General features: G+C 47.7%; 1 protein-coding gene across 2 annotated transcripts; it reads right to left on the bottom strand.

Annotated features, from left to right (window-relative positions):
• Nucleotides 1-6: 6 nt before the first annotated feature.
• On the bottom strand, nucleotides 7-17,130 carry LOC113223449 (succinate dehydrogenase [ubiquinone] flavoprotein subunit, mitochondrial-like). Of its 2 annotated transcripts, none has more exons than XM_026452923.1 (8): nucleotides 16,848-17,130; nucleotides 14,214-14,382; nucleotides 12,545-12,740; nucleotides 11,146-11,317; nucleotides 7,241-7,359; nucleotides 3,769-3,880; nucleotides 3,404-3,534; nucleotides 7-1,524 (listed from the first exon to the last, which is right to left on the bottom strand). In XM_026452923.1, the coding sequence occupies exons 1-8, from the start codon at nucleotides 16,906-16,908 to the stop codon at nucleotides 1,258-1,260; spliced, it is 1,227 nt and encodes a 408-aa protein (XP_026308708.1). In that variant the 5' UTR covers nucleotides 16,909-17,130; the 3' UTR covers nucleotides 7-1,257. The 2 variants fall into 2 exon arrangements, with proteins under 2 accessions (XP_026308708.1, XP_026308709.1); XM_026452924.1 differs by having other exon boundaries at nucleotides 14,214-14,352.
• Nucleotides 17,131-17,198: the final 68 nt, after the last annotated feature.

Genomic DNA, 17,198 nt, shown 5'->3' with positions numbered 1-17,198 from the left:
GCTCAGACAGTAAGTATCATGCAGATATTCCAAAGTCTGAACAAGCCTGAAATCCGCAACACTTCTGGTTCCAAGGATTTCAGAGAAGGAATACTCTAGCTGTGTATTAAAAATGCACACACAGGAAAAGGTAGGCACATATACAAAGAAATTTAAACCATAATGGGTCATCTCTGGTTAGTGAGCTCTTATTTCAATCTCTCTGTACTTTCTGAAATGAGTATGTATTTCTTGAGAAATCACTAAAACTGGCTGAGCATGTTGGTTCATGCCTGTTGGGGAGGCCAAGACAGGTGGATCACTTGAGTTCAAGACTAGCCTAGGCAACGTGGCAAAACCCCGTCTCTACAAAACATACAAAAATTAGCCAGGCATGGTGGCATGTGCCTGGGAGGCTGAGGTGGGAGGATCACCTGAGCCAGGGGGAGGTTGAGGCTGCAGTGAGACAAGATCGACCCACCACATTTCAGCCTGGGCAACAGACATGAGACCCTATCTCAGAAAAACAAAAACAAAAGAAAAAACCCAAACCTGGAAACGTTAAAAATAGACTTGTGCTAAGCGAGTGAAGTGTGATTTCTATATATTATCAGGAAATGGCCTTCATGATACATCCTGAAAATGACCTACTGCCTGAATTACAGACACACTACATGATAGTGAGAGTCCAAAGGTAACTTCCACAGACACAGCTAAGTGATTATACGACTATCTCTTACAAGCTATGAAAAGCTTAAGGGTAAAAGCTTTCTATCTTCGTTATTTCTGAATCTTAATGCCCAGCGGAAATGCCACACAGGTGAACTGTGCTTGTGTGGAACAAGGCTGCAACCCCCCTACCACACCCTTGGCTGGCTGTTCCCAGGACACTGCTCACCACAACCCCTCCTCAATTTCTGCCCTTCCCTTCTCTGCTTGCTCAGTGCCCAGGGGATGCTAAGGGCTGCACCACATCACCTCAGCTCCCCTGCAGATGCTTCCGGTTGGGCCAGCCCAAGGGAGGAGAGGGGAGGGGTCTCTTCCGGGCTCCCTTGGCTTGGGACTGGTTTCTGGTAGTGGCTGTGTCCCCATCCCACAGACGCTGACTTTCTCCCTAAGTCCACAATCCTCCTCTCCTCCCCCGCCACCAGGCCTTGGACACTTGCTCCTGCCCAGTGACTTCCATCTGGCCCACACCACGGAGCAACCCTTCCTCAAGGCTCCTCTGAACCACTTGCAGGCACTGGATTCTGTTTCCAGCCAGAAGCCTGACTGCTGTCAGAGTGCCTTTTTCAGTGGTGCCTCAAATCTGTCAGGAGTTGATTTAAACCTGGCCTGCTCCTCCCCGTTCACCATCAGCAAGGTCAGCCCGCGAACCTGGGCGGGGCCGTGCGCGTTCTGGGCTGTGGTGAGAACGAGCTCCCCACTGACCTTCCCAGTGCTGACGTCCACATAGGACAGGGTGTGCTTCCTCCAGTGCTCCTCAAAGGGCTTCTTCTGTTGCCCCTGGATGGGCTTGGAGTAATCGTACTCATCAATCCGCACCTGAGGCCAGAAACACCATCACATATCTCATTACTCTAACAGAGCAATACAGAAAAAACACAGCAAACATTAAAATGATCTAAGAGACAGATGCCCTGGAACTCATTTCATTTCCACTTCAGCCCTGGCACCATCGACATTCAGAACCCACGGAGGCCACATGGCTGGCCAGGGGGTGTGCAGCCGGCCGAGTCCAGAGTGATCCGTGTCCGCACGTTCGTTCCCTTAGACATCCTTCATGTACCTCAGAGTTTACCAAATACTTTGTCTTTTTGCTGCATGCGCTGGGAGACTACCTACTACCTCAGTCTTTTCTTTCAGCCTGTTTTTATTTAAAAAAAAATTGTTTTTTCTTTTGAGACAGGCTCTCGCTATGTCACCTGGGCTGGAGTGCAGTGGTGTGATCACAGCTTGCTGGAGCCTTGACTTCCCGGGCTCAATCAATCATCCTGCCTCAGTCTCCTGCACGTACCACCACGCCTGGCTAATTTTTTATTTTTGTGTAGAGACAGGTTTCGCCATGTTGCCCAGGCTGGTCTAGAACTCTGGGCTCAAGTGATCTGCCTGCCTCAGCCTCCCAAATGCTGGGATTACAGGTGTGAGCCACTGCACCTGGCTTCTATTCTAATTAAAACTTGTTGTGACCAACTAAATTTATGCTACTGGCCAGGCCCAGTGGCTCATGCCTGTAATCCTAGCACTTTGGGAGGTTGAGGTAGGTGGTTCACTTGAGGTCACAAGTTCAAGATCAGCCTGGCCAACATGGTGAAACCCAGACTCTACCGAAAATACAAAATCAGCCAGGCATGGTGGCATGCGTCTGTAATCCCAGCTGCTTGGGAGGCTGAGGCAGGAGAATCACTTGAACCCATGAGGCAGAGCTTGCAGTGAGCTGAGATTGCGCCACTGCACTTCAGCCTGGGGGACAGTGAGACTACCTCAAAAACATAAAAATAAAAATAATAAATTTATTATTATTCTGTATTCTGGCAAACACGGATTCATATACTTTGCAGGAAAGACTCTTAATATGTACAAGGAGGCAAGAGCAAGTTCCGAGCAGTGATTACAGCCATCAGCATATTCTAGTGGAGGGTAAATCGGTAAAATTTCATGGTGAATAAAAATGCTTTCCCACTCACTGTGTTCAGCTAACTGGAAAGGCCGCCAGCAGCCGCCCAAACACGGTCCTGAACCAGCCTGTGTGCCTGCCTTGTAGAGCCTTTGTCCTTTGGCTGATGTGGTTTATCCTGAACTTGCATTTGTGCCCCAAGCTTCCCTTTCCGTGTTTTTTTGCTATCGTATGTGAAAAACTCTTACCAGGCAGAATCCAACATGTGTGCTCTGCACAAAAATCAGTTCACCTGAAGAACAAGTGAGCACAGGGCAGGCTCTATAATACCTTTTCCAAACCACAGGGCAGGTCTGAAACGGTGGCTTACTCGTTATTTAATAAACTGGCATTTCCACCACAGGGCAGGTCTGAAATGGTGGCTTACTCGTTATTTAATAAACTGGCATTTCCTCCTTAGGGCAGGTTTGAAATGGTGGCTTACTCATTATTTAATAAACTGGCATTTATTTCCTGGTCATGCCACTCTGGCTGCACTTCTAACCTTGGCCTTCTAACAGCAAAGCACATTGGCTTGGAGATGCCACTGCTGGCATCAGTAGACGCTGACCCAAAGCAAGGAAAAGGTCACAGTGACCCAGAGGATGGCGGGAACCCAAGGATCAAAGTTACCAGGGGGAAAAAGGCATTTTTTGGATTTACTTTTGGGGAAATGAAATAAAATGCAGAGAAAATGCAGGGGTGGGGCTGAGTCCCACCAGGTGGGAGGAAAAGGCAGGTGCAGGTGGGTGTGGCGAGAAAGTGCACCTTGTAGTCTTCCCTGGCGTGTGCGCCCCGTGACTCCTTCCGCGCCTCTGCTCCGTAGATGGTCTGCAGCGCACACAGCATCAGGTTCTGCAGCTCCAGGGTCTCCACCAGGTCCGTGTTCCAGACCATTCCTGGGGACACAAAAAGTTCCATCAGGGGCAGGTGGGACCCAGTCACATGGGCCTTCTGAGCTGTCAGCCTGGGCCTGCTAGTCCGTGGAGCCACTGGTTGTGGCTTTATATCTGTGGGCCAGGACCCATCTGGACAGCAAGCATGGAACTAAGTTAGCACTGATGGGATATACACCAGCCCACCCTGCAGAAGGCAGGGCCCAACACTGTACAAAGAGCCCGCTGTCTGCTCACCCCGGTCAAACGTCTTCAGGTGCTTCAGGTCTCCGTAGAGCTTGCTGATTTTCCCACAACCTTCTTGCAACACGCTTCCCACACGGAACACAGCAGCATGATTTTGCATTGACTGTGGCACAAAATATTATTTGTAAACTTTTAATCCATACAAGTAGCCACACCAAGAACTGCTTAACTTTTAGACTTAACTGTTGTTTTGCATTTCAGTTGAAAGTTACCTAAATTAAACAGAAAAATTAGGAAATTCAGACTATGAGTTTATTACTCTGAACTTAAAAATGAAGTTTTGACTAAAGCTTCTGAATAGATGTTTCTATTACATACACATCTTAGACCCAGACACATCCTTTCCAGTGGGATACAGCCAGGGTCCAGGACTCCAAGCAGACTGCCTGTGAGGCACCATGTTCCACATGGCTCCACAGTCAACCAGGCAGTGCTGCCTCCCCACACCCCTGGCAGGACTCCTGACGTGGGGTCTGGTGGTGAATGTGACACAAGCCAGCAGCCCTGTGGTGACACACACTAGGGGGAGCTGAGCAGAGTCCTGGTGATGGTGGGGTTGGAGCCGAAGGTCTTCAGTGAGAGGGAGGGGTGTGGGTGGCTGGGGCCCTTGGCCCATCTGGCTACTGTCTTCTGCCTATTTTGTAGAAGCTTCTTATACACTGACTTCCTTCATAGTTTTACTGTGGCAAGAAACGTGCCACGCAGTGGACCTGAAGTTTACTGTAGGTGTGCTGGGAACCAGGCGTCAGCTTTTGCTTCCTGTGGGACAGAGAGGCAAAACCTCTGTGATCCCTCCTCCTCCTTGCTTCTCCCTCTAACTCTGCTTTGCTCTACTGACCCTAATTGTCTCTTCCTCTACCAATGCACCTTCATGGTTTAATTTGGACATTTCATCTGATTTTCCTTAGACTCATACATAATCATGACACTGCAATGCACATCAACCTAATGGTTTTTCAGGAAGAACAAATGAAAAAAGTTGCATCTCAGAATCTAGTATTACATTCTTTCATGTCCTTTAGCAGCCACGTTTTCATATCCTTTCTTGTATTTCTGGTTACATTATTTCAAGGAATTTTTAATTTTTTGTTTGAAATGTGAATGAGATATTTACTGATGTCTGAGCAGATTACTGCTGGCACATTGCAAAGCTACTGATTTTTAGATACAAATCTCTTATCCAGACACCTTACTGCATTCTTGTTTTGTTTCTGTTAGTTTTTCAGTTTATTCTCTGGGAATTTTTTGGAAATTATGTCTGTGAATAATAGCAATTTTATCTATTCCTTTTCAATATTTACTGCCAGGACCAACCCGGTTATGGAGACCCTAACCCAGCAGCGCTAGAGGAATTAAAGATACACACACAGAGCTATAGTGCGTGGGGTGGGAAATCAGGGGTCTCACAGCCTTCAGAGCTGAGAGCCTCCAACAGAGATTTACCCACATATTTATTGACAACAAGCCAGTCATAAGATTTACTCAAAGTATTCCTTACGGGAAACAAAGGGATGGGCTCTGGCTAGTTATCTGCAGCAGGCACACGTCCTTAAGGCACAGATCGCTCATGCTACTGTTTGTGGTTTAAGAAACCCTCAAGCGGTTTTCCGCCCTGGGTGGGCCAGGTGTTCCTTGCCCTCACTCTGGTAAACCCACAACCTTCCAGCATGGGCATCATGGCCATCAACAGTATGTCATGGTGCTGCAGAGATTTTGTTTATGGCCAGTTTGGGGGCCAGTTTATGGCCAGATTTGGGGGCCTGTTCCCAATAATTTACCTCATTTCTTTTTTTGATTCTTACTATTAATAGCCAGAGTCAGCAGAAAAATCCTTCCCCCAACGAAACACATTTCCACGAGCACAGGAAGCTCTGTTTGTTCAGTGCTGACTCCAGCATCTCACGGAGCCTGCAACACAGCAGACACCAAGACACACCTTGTTTGGTGAGAATGCTTCTATTATTCTCACTTCAAACTGTCTCACGGATTTGCCATTTCTGTATCCTAAGGCATGTTCCCACTCTCTAATGCAATGGTTCCTTCTCTCACAGCTGGCCTCCAACCCTACAAAAGTACTGCAAGGCATTACTCAGCCTTCTGTGCCTTAGTCACACTGTTCTTCTCACCGTTCCACAAAGCCTCCCTCAAGCCCAGCCTCACTTGAAGACTGAAGGGCACAGGCCTGTGAAAATGTCAGCAGGGAACCTGTTCTCTTGTGTCTTAACACCATATGCCTTTCAGAATAGCACTAAAGCAATGGACTTCTTTTTAGAAAATACGCAGAAATTCTTGCAAATAGTAGACAGGAGATCTCATTCATCGACAAGAATCCTTGTTATTAGAGGAATTCAGTTTCTCAGACTGACTATATATCAAGTTCTCCACAGCCCTCTGTGGCTAATGGCTGCCATACTGGACGGCAAACACTCGGAACATTTCCATTGTCACAGACGGTCCTACTGGACCGACTCCCAGCAGCACAGGCCGCACAGATCGGTTTCCACCCGCCGCCCACTCTCCCTTGCTTCTGAGTATATTCAGGGGCAGCAACAGGCCCAGCTTAAAGACATTTCCAAGCTGCTGGAAGCCAGGCATGATGACATGATCAATATGTGGGCCTGAGATGTAAGTATTGTGTTGAACTCCAGGAAACCTGCGAAGAGAAAGCTGCCCCGCTGGGGACTGAGCTTCTCCGGCAGTCCTGCTGCTCCCTCTCCTCCACACTGTGACTCATCCACGACAGCCAGCGATGGTCAGGGCACGGAGGTCACGCCCAAGCACACACGAGCGAACCAGAGAAGGCCGTCCTGGATGCCAAGCAGTCACTAACTCTGCCCTAGCCTGCTGACCTTCTGTGTGGAAAAGTGCACTTCTGTGTAGTTCAGGGCTCCTGGTCTCTTTCATGTTCTTGATACGGTGAGGAGTACGTCCTACTGCTGTTTACCTCGATACTGGTGCAGCCTCGCATGTTTATCGCAGCACTAGTCACAATAGCAAAGTCTGGAATCAACCTAAGTGCCCATCAATGATGACTGGACAAAGAAAATGTGGTACATAAACACCATGAAATACTCAGCCATACAAAAATAATGCAATCATGTCTTCTGCAGTCACGTGGATGGAACAGGAGGTCACTATCCTAAGTGAAGTGACTCAAGGTCAAGTGTCACATTCTCACTTGGAAGTGGGAGCTGAATGGTGAGTACACGTGGCCACACGGAGTGGACTAACAAAGACTGGGGGCTCCAAAAAGTGGGAGGGGTGGGGATGAGCAATTACCTGCTGGGTACAACATACACGACTTGGGTGATGGATACATGAAAAGCCCAGACTCCACCACCTCATGGTTCATCCACACAAACTGCACCTGCATCCCCCTAAATCTATTTTTAAAAAAACAAAACCAGTGCAGGGCCAGGTATGCAGCCAGCCTGCTCATTCCAGAGTGAGTCCAGGCTCTTACCTTCTGCATGCTGAGTCGAAGTTCCGATGTTCTTATGCTTCCGTCAGCAAATCTCAATTTGTCAAGATTCATGACAGATTCTTCCCCAGCATTTGGTTTAATTGGAGGGACTTTATCTCCTAAAACAAAAAAAAGGTTGAATTTAACTTTTTAAACCATTTTAAAAAACCAAATGGATTTAGAATGACACAAAAATACGTAACACAGTCACTCAAGGAGCTTGGAAACTGCGAAAGTCTCCTCAGCTAACACACTGCCAGCCCACCCTACATCTGAGGCCACCTGTTGAGTTGGGGCCAATTTTAAAGAACATACATAAAGGCAAAATTGTTGGCACACAGTAGATATCCATTAACTGATCTTAGAGTGAATAAACTAGAAATCATCTCTAAAATTAAAAAACTAACTGAAGGCCGGGTGCGATGGCTCTCGCCTGTAATCCCAGCACTTTAGGAGGCCGAGATAGGCGGATCACTTGAGGTCAGGAGTTCAAGTGCAGCCTGGCCAACGTGGCAAAACCTCGTTTCTACTAAAAACACAAAAATTATCTGGGTATGGTGATGTGCGCCTATAATCCCAGCTACTCGGGAGGCTGAGGCATAAGAACTGCTTGAACCCGAAAGGTAGAGGTTGCAGTGAGCTGAGATCGCACCACTGCACTCCAGTCTGGGCAACAGAGTGAGACCCTGTCTTAAAAAAAAAAAATTAATTGTATACAAATTTTTATACATTAAGTGTATATAAACGTCACTCCACTAAGGGAAAAAAAACTTTCCAGATGGTGGTCCTGAGGGACCGGCCACCCCACTGTCCTTCGCATAATGGGGAGGAAGGTGGTTGCTGTGTGCTTGAGAGTCACCTGCTGATTTGGACTCTTGTGTGCTCTCACCTACACTTCAAGATTTGCAATTTTTTTTTTTTGAGATGGAATTTTGCTCTGTAGCCCAGGCTGGAGTACACTGGCACCATCTCGGCTCACTGCAACCTCCACCTCCTGGTTCAAGCAATCCTCATGCCTCAGCCTCCAGAGTAGCTGGGACTACAGGAGTATGCCACCATACCTGGCTAATTTTTGTATTTTCAGCAGAGATGGGGTTTCACCATGTTGGCCAGGCTGGTCTCAAACTCCTGACCTCAGGTGAGCCACCTGCCTCGGCCTCCCAAAGTGCTGGGATCACATGTGTGAGCCACTGTGCACAGCCAAGATTTGCAACTCTTGTGTTTCTAAGATGTCTTCAAAAAAGTTATTTAAAAAAGTTTTAAAGTTTTTAAAATAACTTTACTTAAACATATTTATATATATATTTATATATATATATTAACTTTATTTATATATATTTTCTTCAACAGGTAATACATGCAGAAGGTAGGAGGTATGAAATGCAGGAGTCAAACAGGCCCCGCCCCGCCCACCGCCTCCCCAGGGGACCAGGATGTGGGTCTCTTGAGGGCCTGCTCAAATGCTTCTAGGCTTGCTGCTATTTCTTTTCCTTTTGATTATAATGCTTTAAAAATTGATCATTCAGTAAAATTGACTTTTTTCTTTCAGTGGACAGTTCTACAATTTCTTTTTTCTTTTCTTTGAGACAATGTCTCCTCCCTCTGTTGCTCAGGCTGGATGCAGTGGTGTGATCTCAGCTCACTACAACCTCCGCCTTCCAGGCTCCAGCAATCCTCCCACCTCAGCCTCCCAAGTAGCTGGGACTATACTGGTGTGAGCCACCATGCCCAGCTAATTTTTGTATTTTTTGTAGAGACAGGGCTTTACCACCTTGCCCAAGCTGGTCTTGAACTCCTGAGCTCAAGCAATCTGCCTTCCTCGGCCTCCCAAAGTGGTGGGATTATAGGCATGAGCCACTGCACCCAGCCTCAGTTCTACCAACTTTAACACATGTATAAATGCATGTAACCACTTTGGGAGGCTGAGACAGGAGGATCACTTGAGGCCAGGAGTTCAAGACCATCCTGGGCAACACAGGGAGACCCTGTCCCTACAAAATATTTTTAAAAATTAGCCAGGTATGGTGGCGTGCACCTAATCGTACCACTGCACTCCAGCCTGGGCGACAGAGGGAGACTATCTCTAAAAAATATATATATGCATGTATTCTTTTTTTCGGGGAGTGGGGGAGAAGTGGTGATGCTACAAGCATTTTTTCTTTCCTTTTCATTTTTAAAAATTAAAGCACAAAGATACAGTAAAATAAACTCATCATTTTTAGTGTAGTTTTTCAAATTCTGGTACACAGAGAGCTGTGTCCGTATCAGGAAACAGTCTCTGGCAACCACCAATCCCTTTTCTTCCCTAGATGTGCCTTTTCCAGAATGTCGTATCAAGAGAACCACAGGTGTGCAGCCTTTTGAGTCTGACTCCACAGCATTCTGCGTGAGATGCTGCATGCGTGACCGGTTTCTCAGATGTAAAGTACAGGGTATTCTTACAAAATGTTCTTTTTTTGCATTTTCAGAGAAAAAGAAGCTCAAAATTTCTACATTGCTCTGAGAGAAGTGGTATCAGTCCTCACTGCTACAAAGTGCAGGGCTATGGAGTGAGACAAGCACAACCTGTGGCATCAGGAACGATGGACCTGAACTCCACCTTCGCCCATGATCAGCTGCGACTTGGGGTAAGACGCCAGCTCTGCGTGTGCTGGCCTCCCGAGCTGTGGTCAGATCCAGAGACAGTGTGTCTGAAGTAAGCTACCTTTTTAATACTCTCCATACCTTTCTAACTACAGATATAAAAGCAGGCATGTTTATAAGTTATGGCAGTCCTAGTTTTTATTTCACTTGAATCCATACAAAAACCACCTGTTCTATAAACTCAGCAGAAAGGATGCCAAACAGTTAACACCAGAGAAAGGTAACGGGAAGAATGTGGGCCTGGGGTCCCACCATCCTTGCCACACAAACATCCACCAGTGCCTCATCCACCTCACACTGTTCTGAGCACACGAGGCTGGATAACCACCGTGAAGATCTCTGGAGGTGGGAGCGATACTAACTGTCCCGTTCTTAGTGCACATGAGACTCACACTCCCACACATGGTATTTGTTCTCCTACATTATTTGACGCTACCATGAAAAGAAAACCAGCAAGTGAAATCCAATCTGTCCGTAGAGGGTGGGAATCCTGTTCACTCTAAGTCGTCCCCTCTCCTCTAATAGAGGCCAGCTGTACTTTGTTCTCAGAATGGCCTAAAGTATTTTCCTAAGTACCAAGTTACATATTCGTTCACGCCAACTATTTAAAAAATTTCATTGCAAATAAGTGATTTTTATCAGGCAAGTAATATGTAATGAACTTCCCCTAAAAATAACAACTTCCTAATAGTGCTTTTTCTAAGCAGAACATGACTGCAAAATAATTTTTTTAAAAAAGAAACCCCAAAAATGTCACCTTAACTGTTAAGATCCCCAACCAGCCTCTATCTAGTCTCAACATTACCACCATATAACTTCCGGATTTCTCAGTTTAATCCCTTCTAGGGGAAAAAACCCAGACTACCTCTGTATGACCACTAAGCAAATTTCCAGCAACAAATTGAGGTTTTGTGACCTGGCTGGGTGCAGTGGCTCATGTCTGTAATCCCAGTACTTTGGGAAGCTGAGGCAGGACTGTTTGGGTCTAGTTCAAGACCAGCCTGGGCAATATTGTGAGACCCTGTCTCTACAAAAAAAAAAACTTTTTAAAATTAGCCAGGTGTGGTGGTGCACATCTGTAGTCCCAGATACTTGGGACTCTGCAGGTGGAGGTGTTGATGACTGCTCAAGCCTGGGAGGTTGAGGTGGCTAGGACTGTGCCATGGCACTCCAGCCTGGGCTGACCTGTCTCAAAAAAAAGAAAAACGACTGTAACCTCCTGCGCCTTCTCAAACAGTCTGGCTCCTGAAGAAAACACTTACCAGGCCTATATGACTCTTCGATGCTCAGGGCACATGCCCGACCAAAGACAACCAGGTCCGAGAGCGAGTTTGCCCCAAGCCGGTTGGCACCATGTACCAAGGCACAAGCGGCCTCTTCACAGGTGTACAGGCCGGGCACAATCTGATCCTGGCCATTCACATGCCTCAGGACCTGTGGAAAGGAAGATTCAGGTGAAATGTCAAGGTGCCCATACCTCCACCAGGCCACCTCCCCCAGCAGGGTGTCTGTGCTGCAGACCAGAGAAAGAGAGGGAAGTAGGCCAGGCGCGGTGGCCATACCTGTAATCCCAGCACTTTGGGAGGTTGAGTCGGGTGGATCACCTGAGGTCAGGGGTTCAAGACCTGCCTGGCTAACATGGTGAAACCCCGTCTCAACTAAAAATACAAACATTAGCCAGGCATGATGGTGGGTGCCTATAATCCCAGCTACTCAGGAGACTGAAGAATCGCTTGAACCTGGGAGGCGGAGGTTGCAGTGAGCCAAGATCGCGCCATTGTGCTCCAGCCTAAGCAACAGAGCGAGACTGCATCTCCAAGAAAAAAAGAGGGAAGGAAAGACCATATCTCAGAGGGAGGTAAGGACCATAGCTCCTCTTCTTCAGAGGGAAGCTTCCGAATGTATCCCCGTTTCCCTTGCCCCAAGCACCTGCTGTGACCAGATCAGAGGACCCCCAATGTTGGCATTTGCGACTGGGTCCCACATTCCTGAGGCCCTCACCACCTGTGCCCTGATGCTGTTACAAGTAGGTCAGAGGACCCTCAATGTCGGCACCTGCGACTGTCCCCGTGTCCCACGTTCCCGAGGCCCTCACCACCTGCAGAGGACCCCCAATGTCGGCATCTGCGACTGTCCCCGTGTCCCACGTTCCCGAGGCCCTCACCACCTGCGCTCCGGCTCAGACCCGGGAGCACGGCAGGTGGAGGAACATCAGCAGGCGACACTGATGTTCCAGACTCTTCTACCTGCCGTTCACCTCTTCATCTATGCAGGGAAAGTAACAGCTGCCGCCCACCTTGCCCAACAAGGAGCCTAAGTGACCGACCAGCTCTGTGTGAACCACAAACCACTCAAAGGTAGGAATTAGAAAGATCCCTCAATGTACAAGATCATTAGAAATAACACGAGATCATATAGGAAAGTAATTATAAAATGGAAAAAGCTGCAAATGATGTATCTATGACAATTTACTAAGGAGGAATAAATTATTAAGCCCCCTCCATCCTCCAGTAATAGAAATTTAAAGTGCAATCTAGAAAACAAGACAGTACTTTCTTGAAGAAAATGTCTTTTCCTCTAAGATCTAAAGAGACAACTGCGAGGTGGGCCCCGTTGTCCCAGCCTTCTTTCCAGCTGTGGGAGGGGAGCCAGCACCATCACCTGCCCCTTGTAGTTGGTGGGAATGCCGCCCATGTTATAATGCACGGTGGGGAGGACAGGGATCGGCTCCTTCGTGACGTCCACACCAGCGAAGATCATGGCTGTCTCTGAAATGCTGGGCAGGCGCGTGGCCAGCTGCTCTGGAGGCAGGTGGTGCAGCTGCAGGTAGACGTGATCTTTCTCAGGGCCACAGCCTCTGGGAAGACAGAACACCACCACATAAGGCAGAGAACGGCAACGGCAGGAGACCTGAGAATACGTCATCTTGGAAGCCTGTGAGTTTCAACATGTTTTGATACTGAGGAAAATTTCCCCTCATTTACGGTCGCCTTCTCATCAAATCTTTTCTAAGCATCTACTGTGTGCCAGGGACAATCCTAGGTGCTGGGACACAGCTGAGACCCAGAACAAAAACTCTGCCCTCCCTGAACCCACACTCATCTCAGGGATCACAGCCTGCTGCGGCTGTCCTTGGTAAGTGTGTTAGAAAGGGCTCCATGCCAAACACAGTCGTCCCTGCGTATCTGTGGCAGGTTGGGTCCAGGACCCCCATGGATACCAAAATCCGTGGATGCTCAAGTCCCTAATATAAAATGGGAGAGTATTTGCATATAACCTATGCACATCCTCCTCTATACTTTAAATCATCCTCATTTAAAGTTTTACATTTAAGCTTTACAACAACTCCAGGATTACTCATAGTACCTAATACAATGTAAATGCTATGTAAATAGTTGTTACACTGTGTTGTTTAGAGAACAATGACAAGGAAAAAAAGTCGGCATATTTTTAAGGATGCAATTTTACTTTCAATACATAGCTGGTTGAAACCACACATGTGGAACCAACGGTACGGATGGCCACCATATTCCAGAAAAATACTTGACTTCTCTGTTTTTGTTTTTTTTTTCCTTGAGACAGAGTCTTGCTCTGCCGCCCAGGCTGGAGTGCAGTGGCGCCATCTCGGCTCACTGCAAGCTCTGCCTCCCGGGTTCACGCCATTCTCCTGCCTCAGTCTCCCTAGTAGCTGGAACTACAGGCGCCCAGCATTACACCTGGCTAATTTTTTGTATTTTTAGTAGAGACAGGGTTTCACCATGTTAGCCAGGATGATCTCGATCTCCTGACCTCATGATCCGCTCGCCTCGGCCTCCCAAACTGCTGGGATTACAGGCGTGAGCCACCGCGCCCGGCCTGACTTCTCTGTTTTTTTAAATATAAAAATGTAAAACCTCCAAAGGCCATACCAGCAGATATTACATTAAAGAACAGGGTCAGGAATGAAAGAGCTGCAAACTGTTTCACTGAAAGCCAAGTAACCCACACCCTTTGAAAAGCTGCCGAAAAACACCTGTGGGCATCAGACGCGACACCCAAGGCTCACGACTTCAGGTGGCGTGTGCGTCTCTCTCTCCCGCACTCTGTCACATACTGATCCACACTGAGAGAAACTCTGTTCCACAGATCTGAGAAAGAAACTGGCTAAAATTTTCAAAATGTAGGTCTTTAAGAAAATACCACAGACTAACAGATGCCTGTCAGCAGCTGAGAGAGGTGGCTGTGCACGTGTGCCTGCACACGAAGGTGAGGGCGAGCGGTGCTGGAACTCACAGAAGCAACCCCAGCCCGCGGTCCCGCTCAGACAATGCAGGTGGCAAATCACACGGACCTTCCTTCGCGGATCTCCAGAGTCATCGACCGAGACACCACATCTCTAGACGCCAGGTCCTTCGCCACGGGGGCGTATCGCTCCATAAACCTTTCACCTTGACTGTTAATGAGAATGCCTCCCTCTCCACGACATCCTTCTGTAATGAGACAACCGGCACCATATATGCCTGCAAAAAAACCCAAACATTTATAACCTAACAACTGCTAGGACTCTATTTCAAATGCATTATTTTTTTCAAGATATTTTTTGGGGGAGAGAGGAAGAAGATATGCAGAAGGCATTATATGCAAAACTGAACAGAAGAACAGTTAAGATACAGTAGAAAGTCTGGATAACAAAAAGCACTGACAAGGCTGACAGCTGCAGCAGAGGTTGGGGCAGAGCAGTGTCCCCAGCGAGGAGAAAGGCCAGCCTGCAGACCTCTGGCCGATACTCTGATTACAGCCCAGTGTACGCTGGATGCCTCAAATTTTGTTTTAATTTTTGAACATTCTTTTGCACTTCTGATACTGTGGTGACTAGTTAAGGATACCAGCTTGGAGAATTCATATCTAAATTACCCAAACAGTGGCAAGGACAGTAATAATGATTATTTTAGTTAATATTAACACTGCACTTGCTAGGGGCAGTTCTAGCTGCTTTCCACATGTTAACTCATTTAAATCTTACAACAACTCTGGGTAGTACTACCCCTTTTCTCAGGGACAGCAAATTAACGCTTGGTAACATCCAGTCATGCAATTGAGGACACAGCTCAAACCCAAACCTGGGCAGTCCGGCAGTCTGTGCTCCAAACAGTGGCTCTGTGACTTCTCAATGAGATGAGAAACAGGGCATGCCTAGCTCTCGAATTTTAACAAAGGAGATCAAAAACCCGAAACTAAACGTATTTCAAAAGCTACAATTTTTATTAGTACACAAAAAGGGCAATCTTGCTTTTAAAACGAGAATGTGATTCTTGCATCTCACCTGTCTTTTGATTTTCTAAGTTTCAATGCTCTTTTTTCTGTGGATTACTTCTCACATATTGAAGACAAAGCATGAGAAGTGGAGCTCTAAACAAATTACAGAGGGAATTCAGGGGCTCAGTGACATTTTATTGATTAAAAAAAGTAATAAAAAATACAACAGACCAGGTGCAGTGGCTCATGGCTATAATCCCAGCACTCTGAGGGGCCGAGGCAGGAGGATCGCCTAAGCCCTGGAGTTTGAGACCAGCCTGGGCACAACGGTGACACCCCGTCTCTACCAAAAACAAAACAACCCTCAAACATTAGCTGGGCATGGTAACACATGCCTGTAGTCCCAGCCGTTTGGGAGGCTGAGGTGGAAGGATCCTTTGAGCCTGGGAGACAAAGGCTGCAGTGAGCCAAGACTGCTCCACTGCACTCCAGCCTGGGCAATAGAGCAAGACCCGTCTCTAAACAAATTAAAAACAAAAACCTACAACAAATTCATTTCTTATTTTCATCTCTTCCAGGGATCAGAAAGCTGACACTGACAGAGAAAGAGAAGGCACACGTCTGGTTCTTCAGCATCACTTCAGGGGTCTCCATCGTCCACAGGTCAGAAAAGCAACTCAGAGAAGTCCAGGACGAGTCAACTCAAACAAGCAGCAGATGTGTGTCTCTCTCTGACTCCTTCTGAAGAACCGCCCCCAAACTCAAGACTTCAACTGTCATTTCTGTGTTAATGTCTCCAAACTGCACATTCATAAGCTCAACCGTCAGACGTCCCCGAGATGAGCGCATCTTCCCCACAACAAGCTCCCTCAGTGGTCGTGTGGGCTGAGCCCCAATGTCCGAACGTCACACGCGGTTCTGTCACGGCTGTGCCCTGACTTTACATCCCATCATCGCGGGAGCTCCATGTTCTCCTACAAAGCCGAAATCTGCCTGTACTGCTTCTGGGTTCCATGGCATTCTCCCAGCTCTCAGAATGCTCACTCGGTAAACCCTGATGGAGATCCTACCGTGTGCTGGGCCTGGTCCACCCAGCTAACGAGAAGACCTGCCTGCCTGAGGAGCTGACGACCTCGTTGCGAAGAGGGACACTGAACAATCCCTGCTTTACCTTTTTTTTGAGACAGAGTCTACTCTGTTGCCCAGGCTGGAGTGCAGTGGTGTGATCTCGGCTCACTGCAACCTCTGCCTCCCAGATTCAAGCATTCTTCTTGCCTCGGCCTCCCAAGTAGCTGGGATTACAGGTACATGCCACCACGCCATGCTGATTTTTGTATTTTTAGTAGAGATGAAGTTTCACCATGTTGGTTGGGTTGGTCTCGAACTCCTGACCTCAGGTGATCGGCCGCCTTGGCCTCCCAAAGTACTGGGATTACAGGTGTGAGCCACCACGCCCGGCCTCAATCCCTGCTTTACTGCTGGCATAAGCATCACCAACGCAGGGTTTAGGGCTCTTCAGAAATGCATAAGATGCTGGCCCAAACTGCCTTAGGGGAAGGAGAGTGTGGGAAAAGTCTCCTTAAGGAAATGACATTGAAGTTAGGACCTGAGAGCTGAAAAAGCTGATCTTCAAAACCACGTTACTACGTAAAACTACGGAGGAGCAATGAGTAGTTGCTTACAACTTACAAGTACAGCTTGTACAAGTAGGCAAGGCGTCCTGCCCTACCTGTGGGGTGGAAGTGAACAAACTCTAGGTCCTGGCAAGGAAGGCCTGCCCTGGTGATCATGGCCGTGCCGTCGCCAGTGCTGGTGTGGGCAGACGTGCAGCTGAAGTAGGTGCACCCGTAACCTCTGGAAACAACAGACAGCAGTGACTGACAGCGGCCCACGTCTTGACCTCCTGTCTGGTGAGATCACAGAACGGACATAGCAGCCCCGGGGCACCGTCTTCTCAGTGCTGTCTGTGTGCATACAACCCTCTACTCACGCACACCCCACACACATCACTGGGGGCCATGCCAGAGAAGCTGCTACCCTATGCAGGTAGGATAGAAGCCTGGGATCAGAGAAGGGACTT

The sequence above is a fragment of the Piliocolobus tephrosceles genome, unplaced genomic scaffold, assembly GCF_002776525.5.
Source record: "Piliocolobus tephrosceles isolate RC106 unplaced genomic scaffold, ASM277652v3 unscaffolded_41408, whole genome shotgun sequence".
NCBI lineage: Eukaryota > Metazoa > Chordata > Mammalia > Primates > Cercopithecidae > Piliocolobus > Piliocolobus tephrosceles.
This window is presented reverse-complemented; position numbering and strand designations above follow the sequence as displayed.